This window comes from Thunnus thynnus, chromosome 19, assembly GCF_963924715.1.
Source record: "Thunnus thynnus chromosome 19, fThuThy2.1, whole genome shotgun sequence".
Classification (NCBI taxonomy): domain Eukaryota; kingdom Metazoa; phylum Chordata; class Actinopteri; order Scombriformes; family Scombridae; genus Thunnus; species Thunnus thynnus.
This window is the reverse complement of record NC_089535.1, coordinates 7759964-7782222: the sequence shown is the minus strand read 5'-3', so window position 1 is coordinate 7782222 and position 22259 is coordinate 7759964. Positions and strand designations below refer to the sequence as shown.

The 22259-nt window shown below is 37.2% G+C and overlaps 1 protein-coding gene across 1 annotated transcript; it reads right to left on the bottom strand.

Annotated features, from left to right (window-relative positions):
* Positions 1-13696: 13696 nt before the first annotated feature.
* Positions 13697-21805, bottom strand: LOC137170524 (aquaporin-3-like). Its single transcript, XM_067573963.1, has 6 exons — positions 21698-21805; positions 20063-20189; positions 17806-17943; positions 16776-16894; positions 14539-14753; positions 13697-13877 (listed from the first exon to the last, which is right to left on the bottom strand). The coding sequence occupies exons 1-6, from the start codon at positions 21803-21805 to the stop codon at positions 13697-13699; spliced, it is 888 nt and encodes a 295-aa protein (XP_067430064.1).
* Between the last annotated feature and the right edge of the window lie 454 nt (positions 21806-22259).

Sequence of the window (22259 nt, the reverse complement as noted above, 5' to 3'; positions counted from 1 at the left end):
TCAGTGGGAATTTTAAGTCCATCATATCTGAGTTCAAGTTAGATTCTTCTCTGATTTATTCGGAGTATTGTTAAACAAGTCACATTTGCTTGTTTTCAGGTTTACAATCACAAGAAGATAATTAAGAAACCCATAAAGGTCACCAGCTATGCATCATTAGGATGATTAGTTGATGAATAACAGAATTTTACACTGAAAACACTGCTGCAGAGTATAATCTTATTATTAGTGTGGGTGTTTAATTTAGTTTAGTAAAATCGAATGCATGACAGTGTTAACATGCATGTCAAAAATACAATTTTATCACCCTGGCACATGATCATATTGAGCATGATAATTATCGGCTTGGAAGCAGGAAATGTGAGATTTTGATTGCTGTCTAATTGGACTGGTTTATTGGGACACAGTGCACAAGGATGATGAGGATGGGTCTCCTTTTGGGTTCATTGATTTAAGAGGTTGAATGCAGAACAGTTTTTCAGTGGTCACATCGTTTTATTTCCAGTTCACAGTGGGGTTTTTGTATCCCTCCACATATATATCACAAAGCTATGACGGAATAATAATTTAAATAGGAAAAAAAAAGCTTCATCCTAGTAGTAATGAACTGAAATGTCATTTGTTTTTGTTGGTTGTCTATAATTAGTCATTGTATTGTATGTTGAGCCTAGCCTCCTGTCAGTCTCAACCATATTTTTCAGTGGAGAGGAGGGACTGAGTTATTGGAATATAGCCCTATAGCCTACAGCCTATAGCCCATATACAGATTTCATTTCATTTTTTACCCCAGCTGGTACAAAAAGTACCCCAAATTATCACAAGTTGCCCAAAACTACTTTTTACAAAATTGTTTATTTAACTTTTTAATAAGAAAGGTGATCATTTGGGTGGGAAACCACCTAATCTGGTGACACTGTTCTAGTGTGTTAGAATTAGGGTGGTGGCTAGACCATAAACAGGAACTATAATTACTGTTGAGTGATGATTGTGCTTCCTCTTCTTAGAATTAATTCTTGGACACAGTAGAGTGATTTCATTGGACTACACCATTTTATGCAATTGGAGCATGCAAGCCCATGTGTGTTGTTCATAGTTCAGGTCGGGGCAGTTCTCAGGGTGTGGCAGCTCCCTTATCAACACAGGACATGATGAATCATGAACATCGGAACATACCGTAAATGTGTGTTCATCATATTAAACTTTCAAGTGTACAGGTGTCCTGACATAGATATCGCAGGAAAGATAGTTGTGTTAATCCTCATTTGATTTCAGCTAATAACAAACAATATACATGAGCAAACAGGACAGTAATACAGTAACTTCTCTATATTTGGACCAATATTTGGTAGAAGTTAGGGTGAATACTATATGATCCATGTAGCTCAAAGCCATTGATTTTGGCTTGGAAGAAACAATTCCATGTGTTACAGCTGTTAAGGTAAAGAAGTAAGCCAGTTAACGAGGGGAAAGATTAAGGATTCAAATGTAGAAAAAAAGTCTATCAAATGACAGAAAGACGTAATAGAAATGTGTTGACAATGATTCAAAAATAGACCTGGGCAAGCTTAAAGGGAATGTACTTCCTTTACAGGAATGTACACTCAGTGGAAAATACTCTTTGTTTATGTAGTGACTACACCTGTAAACTTGACTAAAAACAATCAAACTCTGCACTGATGAACAAACTTCATGCATCTTTAATATACAGTATACAGGGAGGGGCCCTGTACATTAAAAGTCACGTACAGTGAATACTGTGAATACATTATAGGCGAGAGGCAGCTTTAATATATACAGTATACAGGGCCCCAGCAATGTGCAAAGCTTCATTCAGAACTGGTATGAGCAAAACTCCTCACTGGATCATAGCGTCACTATAGATGCAACTTTTTTTCAGCATTTCCTGAATTATCTGAGGTGTTTGTTGGTAGACATATAATGCTTGAAATTGACCCTGTTTATTAATGTATTTACAGCAAATTCCATACCCTGAACAATAAATAGTTAATCCCACAACTAGCCTCAGCAAGAAAATATGCCTGTTTAACCCCCCTCTCAGCTCTTCGTTCTGGTTCACAGCACATACAATGATAAGTAATATAAAACTACTCTCAGCACACATTCTCATTAAATCCAACACCATTTCAGCATATCTAACACAAAATTAGAGAGAGCCAAATGTGTGATTGGCAAAGTATGAGTGAACGGCAGGTGATAATTTGGATGCCACATATCTTTCTCAGCAGTTGGCAGACCCACCCAGAGCTAAAGTGTGATGAATATAGCCCTGTTTCGGCTGGATATTACATACTGTAAAGCATTTTTGCTAACATATTAGCCATATGAGCTTGAAAAAGGCCCATTTCTGTGTGTTTATTTTGGAGTTTTTCTCCCCACTTGTGGTCAGAAATCATTAAATGCAGCTTTAAAATGAATTGATTAATAGCAGATTGAATAAAGCAATAATGAGTGAATGAATTTGCTTTAATCTGACTGATATAAGTAATAAGCTTTAAAGATTAGAACGATTCACAGTTTATGTGTATCACATTTTCATATAGTCGGAACAGCTCTGACTAGGTCACATGGTATTGTGATGGTTTTATATTGTTATTTATCTAATTCTGCTATGCAACACATATCTGTTTCTGATTGTCCTTGAAGGATCTAAAGTAAAAAAAATAATCAAATTCATGGTTTGTGTCTCTCTGACTCGAAAATCGGAGGCCATCTCTCCAACACAACACAAACAACCAACCCACATGATAATTATTTGAGTCATGCCAGTGACAGCCAAGAAAACAGCCTAGTTTCAGTGCTAATAAAATGCAAAAGGGATGGGAGATTACTATGATATCATGTTTCAGCATCTCTACGTGAGACAAAGCACAAAGACATTCCCTAAAGACAGTTCATGACAGTTTTTTTTGACAAGATTAACCAAACAGCTCTTTGAATCGTCTTCAATTCAAGGAAGTACGTTAAGTAAAAAAACATGTTTGTATGACGTGACCTGATGACGTGATGACGTGACGTGATTAGCTGACATGGTATATTACAAGAACTCCACACTGTGTGGGAACTGTTAAGATTTGTTCATTTGAGAGTCTACAAATGACCTATGGAAATTCATTTTGAATTTCTAACATATAGATTTGGACTTGTGCTTTCTTAATGTGGTCTCTCAGTGTTACAAAATGAGCCGACTAAATAACAACGGAAAGCTGTTTCTACAAATGCCTCGCACATTTTCTTCTCTGAACCATTAATCCCTTAATCCCTATACAGATCAGTGCTCCATTAGACAATGTGTATTAGTATTCATCATAAGGTATGAGAACCTTCAGGTTTACTGACTGAAGAATTTCTATTTAAATTTTACAGTTATTATCAGACAAAACATTTTTTACGGAAATAAAACTGAATTACAGATGATCACATTTCTTTTGGTTTTACTGGAAAAAAAACACAACATATAAACTAACAATAAAATAAAATAAACATAATTGCAAGATGTTTCAAAAAGAGAAAGAGAGAAAAAAGAAAATCTTACTTTCCTCCTGCTGTTTAACTTTAATGTAGTGAAACAAATATCCTTCCTATTCATACTGTTTTTATTTAACTCTACTAAATATAAAAACTCTACAGAAATAGTCACCGCAAATTAATAAGAGCATAGAGACATTTTATCATACATACACAAATACTCTGACAGACATATAACATGTTTATTGGATTATTTATTTACTTCAGTGTCAAAAAATACGGTTTGTTTACTGTAAATGTCATCTGTATCCATCAAAGCCAACAGGCAGATATTACTTTAATTTGTGGCTTAACCCGGATCAAATGTTGAGACATGTCTTTTCACAACAGGAAAAGTACCGGTGTAACTAATTACATTAACAGTAAATGCCCTTTCTGGAACTGGCACACCTAATATATCCTTTGATCCTAGTGATATTAAATACACACACTATTCCTGTTACGATGTCTCAATATGTAAATGATTTGGAAAATAGCCAAACTACAGGTCTTCTAAACTTACAGTGCTCATGTAGCTCTGGCTGCGAAGTTAAATAGGCAAAATTGGAAGAATAGCATTCATTTAGAGTAATAAATGATAAATTAATTAATTCTGTGATCAGAGGCAAAAGGTGTAAATCACAATGGATGCCACGCAGGAGAAATAAATAGGTTTCATCTTTGGATTTCAGCTTTTGATGGAAATTAATGTTAAAAGAAACAAACAAAAACAAGAGTGGTGTAACCCTGTAAGAGTGTATGATTTAGTAGATCAAACACTGATCAGTGTAAATCAGATGGATGAAGTTCAGAGGTCTGCGCATTAATCACTTAAATTAACATATGAGCAGACCTAGATGAATATTTTATTCAGATTTAGCTTGAATCATTTCATTAAATGGCAGTATACTTTATCATGGATGAGGTTGAAGCTTAACTTCTTTCTTTGCACAGTGATCAAATGCAAAAACACAATGATTCGTATCAGATGTAGTATAATACAATACATACCACATCTAATCCAAAACAGAAAAAAAAGAAATAAAGTCAGAAAAAGCCAGAAAGTGGACACTGGACATGAACAAGAACAGTGTTTCTCATTGGGATTCTCATATTGTTTCATGTCAATTTTCATGTATTTTACCTGACAATTTCTGTGAGGGGGTTGTAGTTCTACAATTGGTAAGACAGACCAGGTAATGAGCAGGTTTGCTTATTAACCTTAAACCTTGCATGTAGTGTAGGTCATTGCTGTCACTCAAATAAAGTTTCTATACCACAAGAGCTCAATTGTGATCTCCTCTGAAAAGGGTATAAAGATTCACCTATTCACGTTTGTACAGCAGACATTTTAAAACATGCCTGTGTCAGTTCAGTCATTGTGTTGGACAAACATAGGAAGATAAGAGGCTCCTGACAATATGTCTACAGTTAATGAGCTGGTTATTTTCTTCATTGTGTCATGATACACATACATAAGTGTCCAGCCCACGTGGACTTATAAGACACCAAAAATAAAAACATAACTTCTTACATATAATATTAGAAACAATAACTTTGTCTTCTGTTCAAGCTCGAAAAAATAAAGGCTTCCCTCCTAAAATACAACTCAATTTTTTATAATTATCCAATCAGAAGAGTTATCAGCAATGAAGGACATTTTTACTAAAAATGTAACCCTTATAATGAGAAATACAATATAAAATGGACTTCAATCAAACCTAAATCACTGTTTCTATTGCCAGTTTTAATGTATCTGAATGTAACATGCACACAGAGAGCTTCAGCTTTTGGTTGAATGCAGCTTTATGTACGCTGTTGTTGTTTTATGAAGCTATATGTCATGTCTTTTCTTATACATAACTGCACTGAGCATCATGAATAATACCTGTACTTGCACTCATTTTATTATAAAGCAATGCTTTATAACAAAACTAAAAGCAGCAACATGTGGTGACAAAACCAGGAGATCAGTTCAGTGCATTGATCCAAATATGTTGATATGTCTAAAAAAAAATACCCTGTGCACAGCAATGTCTCTCTCCTGGGTGCCAGCTGATGCAGGGCAAATTATAGAAAATCAAAGAAGTATTTCAGCGCACACCAGTAGGATAGGCACTACTTCATTAGGGGATTACATTAAAAAAATAAAAAGGAGCGAACCACGCATTTCGCACGTTGCTTCATCAGATTCGCTCTGTGCTTGATTGCTATCAGGTGTGTCTTTATATAGTCAGGTGCTGAGAACAGAGGATTCAACAGGTTCACACACAGCATCTCATTTTCTAATATAAATGCACCAAAAAGTAAACAACAGGCAACAGTGACTATGATAACACCATAGAAAATCAGATATAAATATACATTTCCATAAGACTCATATCCACGAGATAATGAGACGCAATTAATGTCAGAGTACAAAATACACAATAAGGCTATCCCATCTATAATATTACAGAGGATGAGTACATCCATGCATACCTTTACATAAAATATCTTAGAGTACAAAATACACAAATTTTCTCATAATGAGATACACATCAAAATTAATAGAGAAAAGTAGAAGATAATATATATATATTAGAGAAAGAAGGTTACTGTACAAAATACATCATACATTTCATAATAAACATGTACTCATAATACATCACAGATATTGGACGTGAATACAATTACAGACTAGATATACCTGTTTTAAGGGGGGGGGGGTTGTTCCAGGAGGGGTTTTAGTGGCTCAACTTTACCCTCATACGTGGTCATATGTAGGCACAGAGAAAGAATGTAGGTTAGACACACAAGCACAAGCAAGTTACAATAATGGACTCAAGTGTAATGCCTCGTTCAACCCATGTGGCTCCAAGGAGTTCAGAGTATCTATCCAATATGCTTCCCTTTTCAATTGCTGATTTATGATATTACCACCTCTAAGGTTAGGAGTGACTCTCTCAATACCTTTGAATATAAGAGAGGCAGCAGAATCATGGTTTCTTTCCTTGAGATGCTGTGTGTGAACCTGTTGGATCCCCTGTTGATCGGTGCTTGACTATTTAAAGACACACCTGATAGCAATCAAGCACAGTGCAAATCTGATGAAGAAACGTGGGAAACGCGTAGTTTGCTCCTTTCGTTTTTTTAGTGTAATCCCCTAATAGAATAGTGTCTATCCTGGTATCCTAGTGTGCGCTGATATACTTTTTAGATTTTATGTTGATATGTGTCTTTAAAATGTTATCTTATTCATTTTCTTTCACTTTCACACACTGTCTTTCAATGTTTCTCTCTAACTCTCAGTACTGAAGCAACAACTGCCTTAATGCTCCTGGAAGTGGAACACTTTTTGTTGCCATTGTTGAACCTGTCAAACAAAGAAAGCCATGCTCAGTGCTGAGTGAAGGAAAGCAAATTCATTGTGTACCTAAAGACAGATTCTAAATTATACTGACATTTGTCAATGACACAGATAATTACTGGTGGAAAAAAGGTGTTTGAGGAAAGAAAAAAAGAAAACAATGTATTGGTCTCAAAAAACATTTTGAACTAGAACAAATTGTGCAGCTTGAGGACTATTACGGCCTTTGTCACAGTATTTATTCAGTCAAAATTATTTTTTATTTATTCAGTTTTTGAAGGGATTTATGCACTTTGTTCCTGTTAAATAAATAAAAGGTTCTATATGAATTGGATTATTTGAAGTTGCGTGTTTTCTTTATATTATCTGCATACATCATTAGATGTAAGATTTCAAATTGGTCACCATTATATTTATAATCAAGTTATCAAGTAATCAAGTCTTTTATTCCAAACAAACTTTGAGGACGCTTGCATAAACCAAACTTGCTTAAACTGTTTCTCATTTCAAGTGGTGCAAGTGGATGGTAAGCATAGTGTCTTTCATCATTGGATTGTTGATATTCTGATGCCTATCATATTCTAGGTAACCAAAATAGAAAATACTAGATAGGTCCAGGGGCGTGGTCTTTCTGCTTCATCTACCATGTAGCTACTGAAACTCCATCATAAGTTGAGGCGAAACAAACATCCCTGTTTCGTCTTTCACACACATACAATATGTCACTGTTCTTCAGCAGATGTGGGTCTTCACTCATCATTCATCGTGATTGTCTTTCTGAAGACTGGTTTTGGGATTTGTGACATGAAGAGAAGCAAAAATGAGATAACACTTGGACAGCTTGATTGATGTTTACTTTGATGACTTAAAATCCAGTGTTTTTAATATTTAGAGTTCCTTTTCCTAGCCATGGCTATCGCACTACTAGCTTAAATTTGATATTGCACTCTTGTTTTATCCAGTTGATTGTTTCACTGCATGGACATATAAAGAGAACTGGATACAGCGTCAGAGGTGGGACCCTGTTCATTCCTATGAAAGTTGTTCAGGGGCGCATGAAGCCAAAAAAGCCACTGCCTTAAAATATACTGTGCACGCTCTATAGGCGCATTGGGCACACTAGGGACTTCCACTGGCTGAGACAGCTAATTTCCAGTTTAGCCCTCCGGCTAACTTGAATGGGGGTAAAACGATTAAATTGTGCGGCTCTTCTAGCCTTTTGAAATGTGATTGGACTGAATGGATCAAATTCTGGTCATTTTGTGGGGGTTATGACGCTCAAAAACATTTATTTGCTGATTTACAGACATCTCTTTCACAATGTAAGTCTGTGTAAGTTTTTTTGGCCCAATAGCATCATGTGACATTTTAATTACACCGTTTGGCCACTATGTCAAACTGGCAGAGTGAGAGCAGTCACTACAGCCTGGGCAGCAATACAAGAAAGTATACGTTTCTATGGCATAATATTTTTTTATGAAACAGCCATCCAAAAGTTAGATTCTCGTCTTAACTCAGTTTTGAGTTAACTCAATTTTGACCAAATTGAATTTTTGTATCCTTATACAACATGCCAAGAACTAAGCTCAAGCTAACGGAGTGAAAAGGCCTAAGTGCAGGTTTAATTTATTTTTTTAAGAAAAGGATTCATAACTTAAATGAGCTGGCCATTATTACAGCAAATCCCTAAGTTGAAAACAAGTTTCAACTTACTAGTTTCCAAAGCTCTCAATCACATTGTGGCCTTTCTCAGCAAGAGTTGCTCACTTGCCATGAAAAAGGCCTTGTAATGTTGTTGAAACAAGACATTTTGTTTGTTTGTTTTTTCAGATCCAGCTGCTGTTTCCAAGCTATGAAACGAAGTGTCATTCTAAGCTGTATTTTATTTGTTCTTTCATGAGTGCAAGGAAGTAAGCTGAGCTATCTGATTATCAGACATAGCTGTGTCAGGTGTGGCCCCACTCTGTCTTCCTCATAAACCATCCTAATCAGTTTTTCATTGTGTTTAAATCTTTTTGCTATCTAATGAAGACAACATTTGTCACAATACATAGCTGCGATTTTGAAATGCAGGCATGCAGGTGTGGGTGCAGTACAGACAAGACCACAGAGCATAGCCATGTTCAAACATATCAAGAACTTTATCAGATAAAGAACTAGTGTACCATAGAATGTACATGAATAGCACAATGGTTTTTGTTATGTTATGTTGAAATTGGTATTCATCAGAGGGATTTATGAAAATCAGATGTACATAAAACACGGGGCAACATGCAGCAGTGCTGTGCAGAGGTTGCAGAAGAAACAAACACGTAATCTGTGATCAAACTTAACTACGTCAGAGTTAGACAGATTCCATCAGTATTAGAATCTCAAACATTTTTCAAGGAAAACCATTGAAAAATAACCAAACAATGAATAAAATGGATCTCATACATTAGTCCTGTACAGTGTCTGGCTGTGGCTCATGTGCAGTTTAGACATTTTTAGAGGCGAGAGACCACCCAACCATGTGTGACTTACACTTACTGCCACTCCGAGCTAAAAAGAGTGTAACAAATTAAATAAAACTCTAACAGAGTGTGACACAGAGGCAACTGAGGAAACTGCACAGCAGGTATCAATCTGGGTATTCACCAACACCACAAGGAACACACAGCTTCCTATTGCATTTTATATGTTCTGCGTGGTAGTGTTTCATTATAGGACACTGGATTGAAAATCATACCATGAAATATGATAAACCTGTTGCATTGTGAGACAGTGGAGAAGGGTTAGTGTAGGTCACTTGAAAAAAGAGGACATGAAGACAATGTTCTTTTCTTTTCCTTTCTTTAAATCAGTTAGCAAGTCAGTTGCTGGAATAACCTGTTGCTCAGGATTGTAATATGATTTGGTCAGCAGAGATAAATAGTGAACAGTGAAGGATAACAATTTATTTGTAAGGCATAATAACGCCGTCATTATTACTGTCATTATTATTCATGTTAATCATGAAAATTGATGTGAATATGGATAAAATTTTATGGTAGAATCCATGAAAACCATGAAAAAAAGCAAAAATCTGCTTGTTATTTTCTTTTTTGAGCACTGATTTTCTCAAGAGAGATACGCAGTAAATCTTATGTTTTGTGGCACTTCAAGTCTTTTAATCTACCAGAGGTTTTCAGTTTTTGTTACTGTATCTGTGTGTGACTTCTTGACAATACTCATAAATAGTTAAAAGTATGGGAGGTTCATCTGTTCACCACACAGTGGAGCTGTGGCTCAAGCTTTCACATTGCTTTGCCTGCAGTGAAAACACCAGTGTGACTTGACTCAAAGATTAGGCTGAATATGGCATATGATATTCAGTATATTTAATGTTAAATGAAAACCAGCTACGCATTTGTGCACATGTTTTATTATTTAATACATCACCCTGTATATGTTCCCAGTGATCTGAGGTAGGCAAAAAGCAAATGTGTCGACTACTATATGGACAAGGTTCTTATTACTCCTGCAGCTCGTGTTACTGATTTCCTGTTTTTTTGCTCAGACAACATTTTTCATTTCTGCCATGTGTTTCTGCTCCAGTATCCATAGAAGACTGACTCCAATGCATAGGAAATAAAGAGCATATCCGGCTTTACGTGGTATTTACTTATGCTATTTCAAATCATCAGACCTTGTCATATCTGTAATGGAAGTTTTGTCCCCAGAAAATATGGCTGAACCTTGCTTTTGTTCTGCTGTGACATCTTTAAAAACAAAAGAAAAATGCCTACTGCTGCCGCTTACTGTGTTTCTCTTCTGCAAGTCAACAGGAAGGTAAATTATAATTTCAGAGGCAAATGGTTAGATTGACACGAGATATATTTGGTGAACTGCTGCAAAGGTCATGCCAAAGAGGGACTCCAAATGTCAAACACCCGTCTCTGAAGTTTAAGCCTTTGTAAGATCTGATGGATTTATATTCTTTTCCTGACTCTAAAAATGTCATTACTGATATTTTGATGCGGAATACGCTTTTGCTCCTCCGATAATGATAACTGAACATTGATGGACATCTGCGGAACACATTGGTTTAGTGGTTTGAACTTCGGATGTTCACTTGTGTGTGTTTGTGTGTGTGTTTGTGTGTGTGTGCGCATGCTTTAATGTGCAATGTGTGGTCTTTGTTGTGTAATGGCACTGGGAGTGTTATTTTGAGCAAATACCCCTGACCTTTTTTACCCTTAGCGCCCTTTCAAACCAAGATCGAATTTCTAACAATGGTAACCACCTGAGGCACTATAAACCAAAAGGGGCATGTTAACAGTTTGAGGGCATTTATGATGTGGTAAATGTCACTATTTGCATGCTGGTGAATCTCTAAGGGAAGCCTCTGCTCATCAACCACACCAATAAAAGTACATTCTTTTAGTTTTACTAGAAAACAGCAATCTAACTTCTGGTATTGCCCATATGGGCTTACCTATAGGAGTAAGGATACTGTTATCCCAAGGACACCAATATTAACAAACACAGAAAATAGATGCTGACCATGTTATCTCAATTTTAAACCGTCTGTTATAATGACATCATCCTAAGCAAGGGGCCGACTAAAGCAAATCTTAAATTATGCCATGTCATATCGGTGTTACCATATTCATGAGTTTCCAACTTGTAAATAGCGTTCACATAAACCTTGGTTGTAATTACGACTCGGAAACTGGGATTTTTCTGAAAGGTCCGATATATCCAACTTGGCACCTAATAATACAGAAGTACCTGTAAACCAAGCAAACGTGGACGCCTCACATCAGCCAAAGACCATTATTCAATGTAATTAAACCCAAATTTAATGGATATAATGTAATTTTGTCAGTGCGCACTATTTTAAACCCTCACACGACCAAGTATGTCCTAATACAACCTTCCTGAGTTGTGAAAAGATGTGAACGCTTGCAAGTCCTTCAAATGGGAATGTTTCCAGTCCTTCACATCCACCCGACACATCCACCCGATGGAAGAGGGAGCCTTTGTGCACCCAGAGGATGCTGGGAAACACACGTGGAGTACACAAGTGTGTGTGTTTGGTTGCTATGGTTTAGAGGTGTGTGCTTCCCCTCTAAACCAAAGCAACGTTTAAGGAAATGCTTTTGTATGACCTAAGCTGGGATCATTTTGCTCATCCAAGGTTTCTGCTATTAACTTAGATTAATGTATTTGTGTATTTGTATTGTGTATCGTGAATGACTATTGTTTCAAAGTTAAGAGGGACATTTGGGCCATCATAAGCTATTCCCAGTTAATTGTGCTGGTGGATGCACACTGTGAATTTTAAGCTTGTTCAGTGCAGATATTCAGTTTTATTCATGACAAGTGTTGGACAATAAACATTCCTTTGTAAAACATTACAGTAATGTGATTACTTTTATCTGTCACAAGGAGTTTACTGGTAGTTTAATGGAGGGTTGATATCACGTTGGTCGCTTTGTGTTCAGTGGCCAGACTGGTCCGGTACATACTGGCTTGGTGTGAGGACGCAATTAGCCGCCATCAAAAGAGGAGAAATGTGACTCCTGATAACCACAATGTTGTCTTGTTTACATGTTGTGTCATCTTAGCTGTCTAGCTAACGTTAGCCACTGGTAAGGCCACATTCAGGAATCACCTGGTTTTGTTCAGAGTTGCAGGTGCAGCTTCACTGAGAGGAAGAGACTTCAATGCAGACATTGAGTCTATGTGACACTATTGATGTCTTGTGTTTTTCTACATATGTCAAACAGATGATGTAACATGTATGTGTGGAGGCTGTGAAGTTATTTTAAGGGCACCTTTGATTGAGCTGGGCTGACTGACGAAAGTCATGTATGTAAATTACTTTTGCTTTTGAGTAGCGTAATTGGTAAAGTAATGTAATTAATTTTGTGTAAATTATTACATTTTTACTGCATGACATATTACAGAATACATATAGACCTATAGTTGAATAGCCGACAGTAATGCACCCTACAGTAAATGAGCATGTACCACATATTATCTGGTGAAATATATCTAGGATTTACACTGCAATGGCCACATGTGATTATCACCTGAGCTTGCTGTACTTCCTTGCTGAAGTCAGAGTAATAGACCGGATCACACTATTGTTTGTTTTGATTAAGTCGTTTTTTTTAACAGATGTTGCTTTAATTAGGCAAATACCAGGCAACACTTGCAATAAGATATTAAGCAACTGGAACACACATGAAGACAAATTGTAACAGTTCCAAAAATCTGATTTTGCAATGCCATATATTTATGATAATGGTATTCATTTATAAAATGTGTCTCTGAATGGCTGAGTGTAAGAAGAAAGTTTCCCTCTAGCTCAGGAACCACACAGAAGTGATATTCTACACAATTCTTATAAATGAAGGAAACTGTAGTAGAAAAGAGTGAGAGTGAATACTTTTTGATTTGACGGTGATTTGAAGGTTTCTTGCATCTTAGAGTGAAATAAACAAGGCACCTTTCAAATACCTCTTCAACTTAAACTGTCTTTTGTTTAGCTTTTTCCTGTGAGCTGATTTTGTCAGACACGCAGCATGAAGGAAATGGTTTTGTGCTTGAAGCAGAAATGAAAAAGCGTACTGGAGTTAAATAAAAATGAATTCAAAAACACATGACATACTTTACAGATAAACTGTTCCTATCTTTCACGAGTTGACACAAGAAGGGATGATCATTGATTGATGAAATGTTGTTAGTGAAGGTTATATATGAGAAAACCAAAATGGTTTTCCTCATCAATAAGCAACAAAGAAGATGATAGGCAATACTGCAACAGTAATGTAAAAAGAAATTCAGAGGAGTTCATGCCTCTTCGTTGGTTGTAACATTAGATAGGTTGAACCTTTCGTCCTCCCCCTTCTTCTGCTTCACTTGTACTTCTCCCTCTAAATGGTATCCAACCATGAACTGGTACACCATCAAACCCACCACTGCACCCAAGAACGGGGCACAGATAGGCACAAAGAACCAGTAGGTCTTTGCTCTGTAAGAGAAAAGAAGGAAAACCTAATGCATGGTGTTGTATTCAATTTACCTAATGAAATAGGCTAAAATAAAATAAAATATATGATGTCATATTTAACTTTTAATTCATCACATTTGTTTGTTTTTTATAACAAAGACATTCTTTTCTTGCTGTTAGGATATTGAAGGCATAGTATAATTTTAACTTCACAAATATGTAACTAACTAGCATTACCTTAGTATTTACCAGTGGTAGTTGGTGATTATTTACCTAGATGGGGCTACATGTTGTTTATACACTAGAAATGTTGCCGTCTAGCTTGGTGCACTAAGCTTTGACTCCAGCTATAGAGGACTGTTACATTTACTCAAACACATTTACGTATTCTGTCTCTTTTCTCATCAAGCAGAAAATATGGTTCATTAGGGAGATATGTAGCATGACGAGAAATGTGTTTGGGTGCAGGTTTGCTTGATTGACAGGTGCCTCTGCCTGCCTAATTTGGATTTAATAGCTCCAGTAACTGACAGAAGGGTGGCAGGTGATGAACTTAAATCCAGTTGTCATTAAATACCCCGAGCCACGTATGAGTGATGTCACTCTATGTCCATGGTTTCCTACAGATACTAGTTCAATCTGACATACTGTATAAGGTAGTCCAAAATAGTGCTATACTCACGTGAAAACCTCACCACCCCAGCCTGCAAGAGCCGTGAATATGCGTGGTCCCAGGTCCCTGGCTGGGTTGACAGCATAGCCAGAGTTGAAGCCCATTGAAAGGCCGATGACCAACACCACAAAACCTACTGTGAAGGCCTCAAGACCTCGAGGGATAGGGTTATGTGGATCAGCGATGGCCAGGATGCACACGATCAATGCAGCTGTTCCAATAATCTGAGATACAGTACAGGCACAACAATCTATTAATATTTTTATTTACGTACATCACATTGATATGATCTTCAGTTAGGAAGAGAAAATAGTACTGCTATTGCATTTACAATCAATACAGTCCTTTAAAACAGCTTTATGTTGTTTCTCCCTGGAGATGTTAAAAACATTCATCATACAAATCTCAATTTTGTACATGAATATGTCTTATGATTCCTGTGAGGAATGTAAGGAAATATAATATTCATACTGTAGTGGATTTGTTCTGACAAAGTTGACAGACTGTCAAACTTCTTAAAGAAAAATAAATTTAATATCTGGAAATCATGTCAAGTTTTTCATCAGAAAGCTTAAGAACATCATAGAGCATTCGCTGTCCACTGATGTATTCTGACATCAATGGATGGCGGAAGCACCACCAGGAGAGCTCAGCTGAAGACATGGTGTTTTCTTCAATTCACATGGTTGCACCGGTCACTACCGGTGAGGACCTCAGATCAGTTTCACAGTATATGCACACAGTGGGTATTATAGATTACTCCACATGTGGCGACATGTCAAGATCCATGCAGCAGCAGGACTGGCTAATTTCCACATTAGCCAGCCAGACAAGCACCACTGGCCTAGATGATGTAATAAACCTGCCAAGAGCTGAAAAGTTGTGCCAGTTTTTGTGAGATTGTGTTTCTGACAGCGACACAGAGGAAGTGCTGTGTGAGACAACAGGAGTCTTGAAAATTTCTTCAAACACAAACTGCAAGAAACAATCAGAACCAACAGAAGCAAAGAAGCTGTTTACTAATTGAGTGTTAATGGAAGCATGCAGTGCATATTACCAGAGAAGGTGATGATTGTTAAGAATTGCTAACATATCTGTTAATGGTCTCAGCTGTGTGGTAGAGCACAATCTGAGTTGAGATACCTTGTTGAAAAATTAGTTGCACTTTAGTGAGACATCTCTAGCCCTTCATTGAAGTATGTTTGGCCCCAAAAAAACATCTCAGGGTGCACTTTGGATTTCAGAACCAGACCTTTTCAGATGGCTCCCCTCCAGACAGAAAATCACTGTCAGCTTGTGGCCTATTCATGGTGTTTTCATTGAAAACTATTAAGTTTTAGGAGGCTTTTTGAACAGAGTGGTGTAAATGAATACTCCCCAAAAAGTCTGATGACTTAAAGTACTTTAAGTATTTTTTAAAAATCTTGCTCAACCAACTGGTATAGATGTGTATTACTGATAAAGGCAGCATTGTTATCAAATATGTTTTCTGATTATAAAGTGCTATAAATATGATAATTCACATGTTGTTGAAATATTTACATAAATATGATTTTTTTAGATGTTTTCAATTAAAATACAGTGTCCACAGTGTAAATCCTGGGTCATAATTATAATATCGGTGATAACGATTGAACAAAACAAGGTACAGGAGGAGTTGTGAACATTGCCTGCTTCAACTCTGTTCACTGGGGGCAACTTCTGCCCAAAGGAGGTGTCCAGATTGTTCATTGAGCTTGTTCTTCTCCCAACTAACTAACTAATGTGGGACTACTTTCTTGTTTACTTCTGTAGCTTGTTGGGGTTGTTGGTTGTGGTCCAATCCCAGCTGGACTGCAAGGTTTCCATTCTTCTGAGGAATAAGAACTTGGGGCTCTGGCAGCGGAGCCATGCAAGTTAAGCCCTGCTATGTTGACATTTTGTCGTCAGCGGATGTGACTCAGACATGTTTTTCAATCGTCTGTCTCTTGGAAGAGGAACTCTTATTTTAATCAATGCTATAGTCTATTCAGCTGCAGTGGACATGCGTTACTGTGACCCCAAGTATCTATTTAAGTCTCCGTTATGATTATTTTCTTTTATAGTTGAATGTGTGAAATTGAGGCTGTTGCCTACAGACAATGGACAGTGATGGAAAATTACTGTCACGTACGTGCTACTTGTGCAGTTCTCCGAGTCTGGCCTGTAAGAGAACATCCACCATTTTATCTGACTAGAGGTGAAATACCAAATCAAGTCAATCTCACCTGATCAAAGAATCCGTTAACCAAGCTGAGATGTTTGGACGGATATGTGGCAAAAATCCCAGCTGTGGCATTCTTCCCCAACACGACCAGCTCCCCCTGGCCAAAATCCCATAAGGCATCTGGTGGAAGCATATGCAATTCACTCAAAAATATGTTGTTGTTTGAATGTAACTTTATAAAAATATGTGTATTTTAATAGAACAAGAAAGCTTATGAGAGCAATTTTAAGTTTAGTTAGTTCAATTAGAGCCTTGAATTTGCATCTTTTTCTGGATTGTGCAGGGATAAAATATGATTTACAGCCTACTGTACATTCAAATCAAATAGTATCATTTAAGTAACCTGCACACTTTCAGGTACAATTTGTGAAATTATTCAAAGCCTGGAAGCCTGGAATTATTATTCATGCCTGGCATTTCTGTTTCTTTTATACTTTCTGCTTGGTTACATACTGTAGCTGCTATAATACAGCAGCAGTCAGCAGTGAGTGGGGGCTGTGGATACACAAAGATATACGTACGAAGATATCACTGCATTCAAGCATGCAGAATAACAGCACAAGCCTACAAAGACGGCAAAACAATGTGCACACACTATGGCACATACTGTAGGCTGTCATACAAATAAACACACAAACATGATATGAACACATAAAAGAAATCTATGAATGCATGTATGAATATCTCAGTGCCCTATAGAGACTCAAAGACTGGCTCCAGTTTCAATTAGAAACCTGCTAAGCATCAGCCTGTTGGCAACGTGACTGTGAGCCTATTAACATTTAGCTAAAACCACTGCTATACCAAAGTACAGCCTCACAAATCTGCTAGAATGGCTGTAGACCCTTTTTTAATTGTCACAAACAAGCTTCAGTTTGGTGTGAAGGTAACGGAAGGGAATCAAAGGTTCATAATTGTCTCGTTCTCCTGGGGTCCATCCAGCTTTTGTCCTCTCTCTCAACCTGTATAAACTATTACATTTTCCCCTGAGTAGACAACAACAATCTTGATTTATCTAGCAAGTTACATACCAAAATACATGCCAAATATAATCACTGCACCCAAGAAGGCTCCAAGAGTCTGGAAGAGAAAGAACAATGGGAACTTCCTCCAAGGCTCTCTTCCAAGTAAACATAATGCGAAGGTCACCGCTGGGTTCAGATGGCCACCTAAAGATGTGCAAAAAAAAAATAAAAAAAACCTTGGTATATTTTTATACATGCTATATCTGCGATCTGATTCTGTGTGATGCTCCTTGCAAAAACAAATACATGGAAGCTGCTTTATCTCTACTGCATACAGTACAGCCCTACCTCCCTTTTTTCTCAGTGAGACAGAGGAGAGTTCTAGGCCTACAGTATATTCAGTAATCGTGGTCTCTGTAAAGTCCTGTTAGGATGGATGGTCTTTTGTGACACAAAATTAAATTGGAGGGATGAAAAGATTCAGAAAAGTATTCTCTTTTTTTTCAACCTTGAAGGGAAAAGAACTGCTCTGATGGCACACTCATGTGGGTGCCTCGCTTGTATTCACACCTTAATCGTGTCAGGATTGGAGCTATCTAATTATAAGAACCTATTTTCTCAGCTGCAATGTGAATTAGAGGGGGACAGCCTCATTATAAAGGCATTGAAGGAGTGAGCATGAGTGAACTGCAGAACCCTTTGTAGTGTTGTTGCTTTTGACAGAGGATACTTGGATTGAGAATTGACTCTCTCGCTTTCCTTTCAATTATAAAACCACACAGTTTTCGAGTTAAGGGGTAAGTGCCCCCTCCTTCTTTTAAACTTTACATTCCTCTGTCCACTGCCTCCTGCTCTGCTACCCCTGCTGCCTCTAGCTGTCATTCATCTAGCAAACATATCAGTGTGGTAAATACTGCACCTCAGATAACTGCCAATTTACCTTTTGTTGATATTTTAGTGTCTGTCAAGCCATCAATAATAATGACACACTGTTATGCTGATGGAAGTTGAAATAAAGCTAAGTCATGGGGAAACAGTCTTTGAATGAGAGGTACTTCATGACAGTGATGCAAATGACTGTAAGCTCACCTATGTGTGATTTTCTCAACAAGTTCTCCAAATTAAACATATGTTTGGAACTGCCCCTTTGAATGGCATATAAAGGCACTTTTTGGATATGAGAGTTTCTGACATAATATGTCTCAGCTTTCCAAAACTGATAAAAAATAAATCAGTTTTATGATGTGACAACACTGTGGTCATTGTTTGGTTAGGTTTAGGCACAAAAAACAAATAAGCTAGGGTTAGGGGAACAGCCTGGTTTGGGTAAAAATTACTAACTCATTAAGGGACTTTCATCATATTGGTTACAATGATAATGATGTTAAAAATGTTGACTGTTGGTAAGAAATCGGAAACGAACTGCAATCTGTCTGTAGACAAAGTCCCTACAATGACTTCGCTCAACTTCCTCCTCTTCTCCCAATGGATACGAGTCATAATTACTGCAGCTGCTAGAAGGCTTTGTCGTTTGAACGTAATGTTGTTGTGGGGAATTTGCTGAAGGAACTGTAGGAAACAGCTGATTCAGTTGTTTTTCTTTAGTCTCAATGTTCTTGATGATAATAAAGTTCCCCTCTCCTTTTCTAAAGTAATCCTCATGTTTTGTTGACATTGGCTTTACTGTTAAGAGGTCCCATTCACAAACCCCACTGATATTTATGTGAAACTATTAATAATTGCAAATTCAACCATATTTTCCTTTAAATACTGTATGTTTTCTTTTCCTCTCACCTTTATTAAAACCCAATATGTAGTGTTGAAGTGGTAGCCCCTCGCTTTGCCACAAACTGAGCTTGCACATTAAATGAAGGTGACAAAATACCAAAATGACCACAAAACAGTCATTACACCAAATAGCAATTTTATATATAAATATTTCATGTTTTATATGATACACTATATAGGCTATACATGAATATAGCCTTTATACTGTATGCCGAATTGGATTTTCGAATGCTCAATATCTGTAATTGGTGCTGACTATACTTTTTACGCAGAATTACCCACTCATACACCCATGTATTTAACTTTTTAAAGTTTTACAAGTTGGGTCTCTGAGACCCCAAACAGAAGTAATGTGACATTTTCTGTAGCAGACTTTTGAAACATGTCATCAGTTTCAAAATCATATTCATAAGCAATTCTCATAAAGTTAGGAAAGGTGTTTAAACATTTGTGTATGTTTTATTTGCTATTAAAGAGGGTCTCTAGGACCTCAAACAGAACATTAGCATATCCTTTAAATGCAGTTTATCCTCACCTGAGACCTGTCCACTCACAAGGACGCCCAATGTTGCAGCAAATCCAAAAGCCAAGTTAACAGTGAGGAAGGTGCCATGGGAGCCTCCACTGAGCACCAACTGTGCCACAGCACCACAACCAAACATCTGGATAAAAGAGGGAAAACACTGTTGTTGTTTCCTTCCTTTTATGATTTCATGATGTTTTTGTTGACAGACAGTAGTAGAAAAACTTCAAAGAGAATAATACGAGAATAATAAAGCCCCACAGTGTCCTGACCTTGAGTCAGGTGTCTAACTGGGCTTTGCTTTTCGTCTTATCCAGGGTGTGTCTCTCTGACCTCGGAGGTCATGTGTATGTTATGGGTGGGCTTTGTGTGAGACTACTGATGCAGACAACAATCTGACTCCACCTGCAGAGCCTTCCTCCACAGAGGGCCAACTCTGTCCACCGAGGGGACCTGATTGCCAGCAGAGTAAAAGATCTCATGGAATTAACAGCTCAGTCGCAGCTGGGGAACAGAATAACAAATGGCCTGGTGTTTCACTGTTGGTGTCCTCCCCTGATATTTTTGTTATCTGTGGGGTTACCAGGAGAAACAGAAGGATTCCAGGTTGTTTTGCACAAAGTAAAAAATATTTCGTTTTAATTTAAAGGTATGCTGTGGCTTCCTAGTTTGTTGAAATAGGTTTTACAAGCTGCATGAAGTCCATCATTAGTAAAGAATATGGATATAAAGTAACAGAGTTCTGTCTGTGTAATTTGAAAGAGATGAACACAGGAAATAATTGATGGAGGAGCCTTAGGTGCTGCAACGTTAAAGTTCTTAAGAATATAGTTGAAATTATTCAGTGTTTCTTTGACTCAGACATCTAAGAGAGCAACTATTTAATGAGAAGAGAGGAGCAGTTAAACTTTCTTTATCTTTTGTGGCAAACATCAAATCAATGTTAGAGAAAAGACACAGAGAACCTTTACAAAATAGAAAACATGTCATCAAATAACTTAAGTATTACCAGACATGCTAACATCCTCACCTTTTTTCTCTACACAAACATGTTGGACAAGACGGATACAGAATCCCTTGGGGCATTTTCAAAAGATATATTTTTCTCTTTCCTCATTTTAAGCTGCAAAGCTGGTGGAAGGCTTTAGGATATGTTCTTAGTTAGTGAGAAAATTCCCTTTTGCAACTTGTTCACCATTTGTTGAGATGGGCTTATTCAAGACTAACAGACTGTACAATAATTATATTGCACACCATCACCATCTTGCATCTTTTATTGTTGGTTGGATTCATTTGGATCACACATATGTCTCGTTATGTGATGCACTTAATCAATAATATATACTCATCCCTACCATATGTGTTTCTTCTTTAGATTATGACAGGATCGCCTGCATATTCAGCTGTAGTGCTTTAATTTGATTTGATTCCATTAATATTTTACAAGGTAAGTTAACGGTTCCTTCCCTCTATTTTCCTAAGTAGCTTAACAGCACAGCTTACATTCCTATTTCATTAAACTTTGCAATGAGATAATGAAAAGTTCATAGTAAATATTCAGTAATTTATTTTATTTTCCCCTTTTACTTGAACAAAAAGATCTACACAGCACCCTGCAGGAATGAGGCAAAAATACTCTTTACTCACCACCAGAATAAGGGTTCCCAGGCATTCTGCCAGGGCCTGGCGGAGGAGCACATGTCGGATCTGAAAGGTCCCTGCCAGTTTCTTCAAAATGTCTTTTTGTTTTCCCATGATGCAGTTTTTACACGATGATCTTGAGGTATAGGCTCTGTGGTCTAACAACAAATGTGTGTCTGTGACTGTACATCAGCTTTTAGGGGTCTCCTAGGGATCCCTCCCCAAGCAAGAAAAAAAAAAACAGCTCCTCAGGACTGCCTGCCACTCCTTAACACATCTTTTACTTACAATTTTTGTGGCTGCTGAACTCAAGAGGCTCATTGATGGATGTTTTTAATGGTTTCTTAAACTACTTTAAAATTATACCAAACTCAAATTAAAATGTAAGACTTTCTGTGCATAATTGTATACATTTATCAAGCAAAGGAGTCCATCCTGAGGGACATAAATTTACTCCTAAACAGATCCCTCTCCTCAAGCCCTTCACAAGTCAGACTCACAGCTGTGGAGAGTACTCCACATTAAGGGAGAATGTATAAATAAACAGGTAAACTCTGGGTTGCACATG

Coding starts and splice junctions, on each gene's coding strand:
- LOC137170524 (XM_067573963.1), bottom strand. CDS start 21,805: ATGGGAAAACAAAAAGACATTTTGAAGAAACTGGCAGGGACCTTTCAG. Junction 16,895..17,805: donor TATATTTGGCATGTATTTTG/GTATGTAACTTG, acceptor TGCTTCCACCAG/ATGCCTTATGGGATTTTGGC. Junction 13,878..14,538: donor TGGGGTGGTGAGGTTTTCAC/GTGAGTATAGCA, acceptor TTTCTCTTACAG/AGCAAAGACCTACTGGTTCT.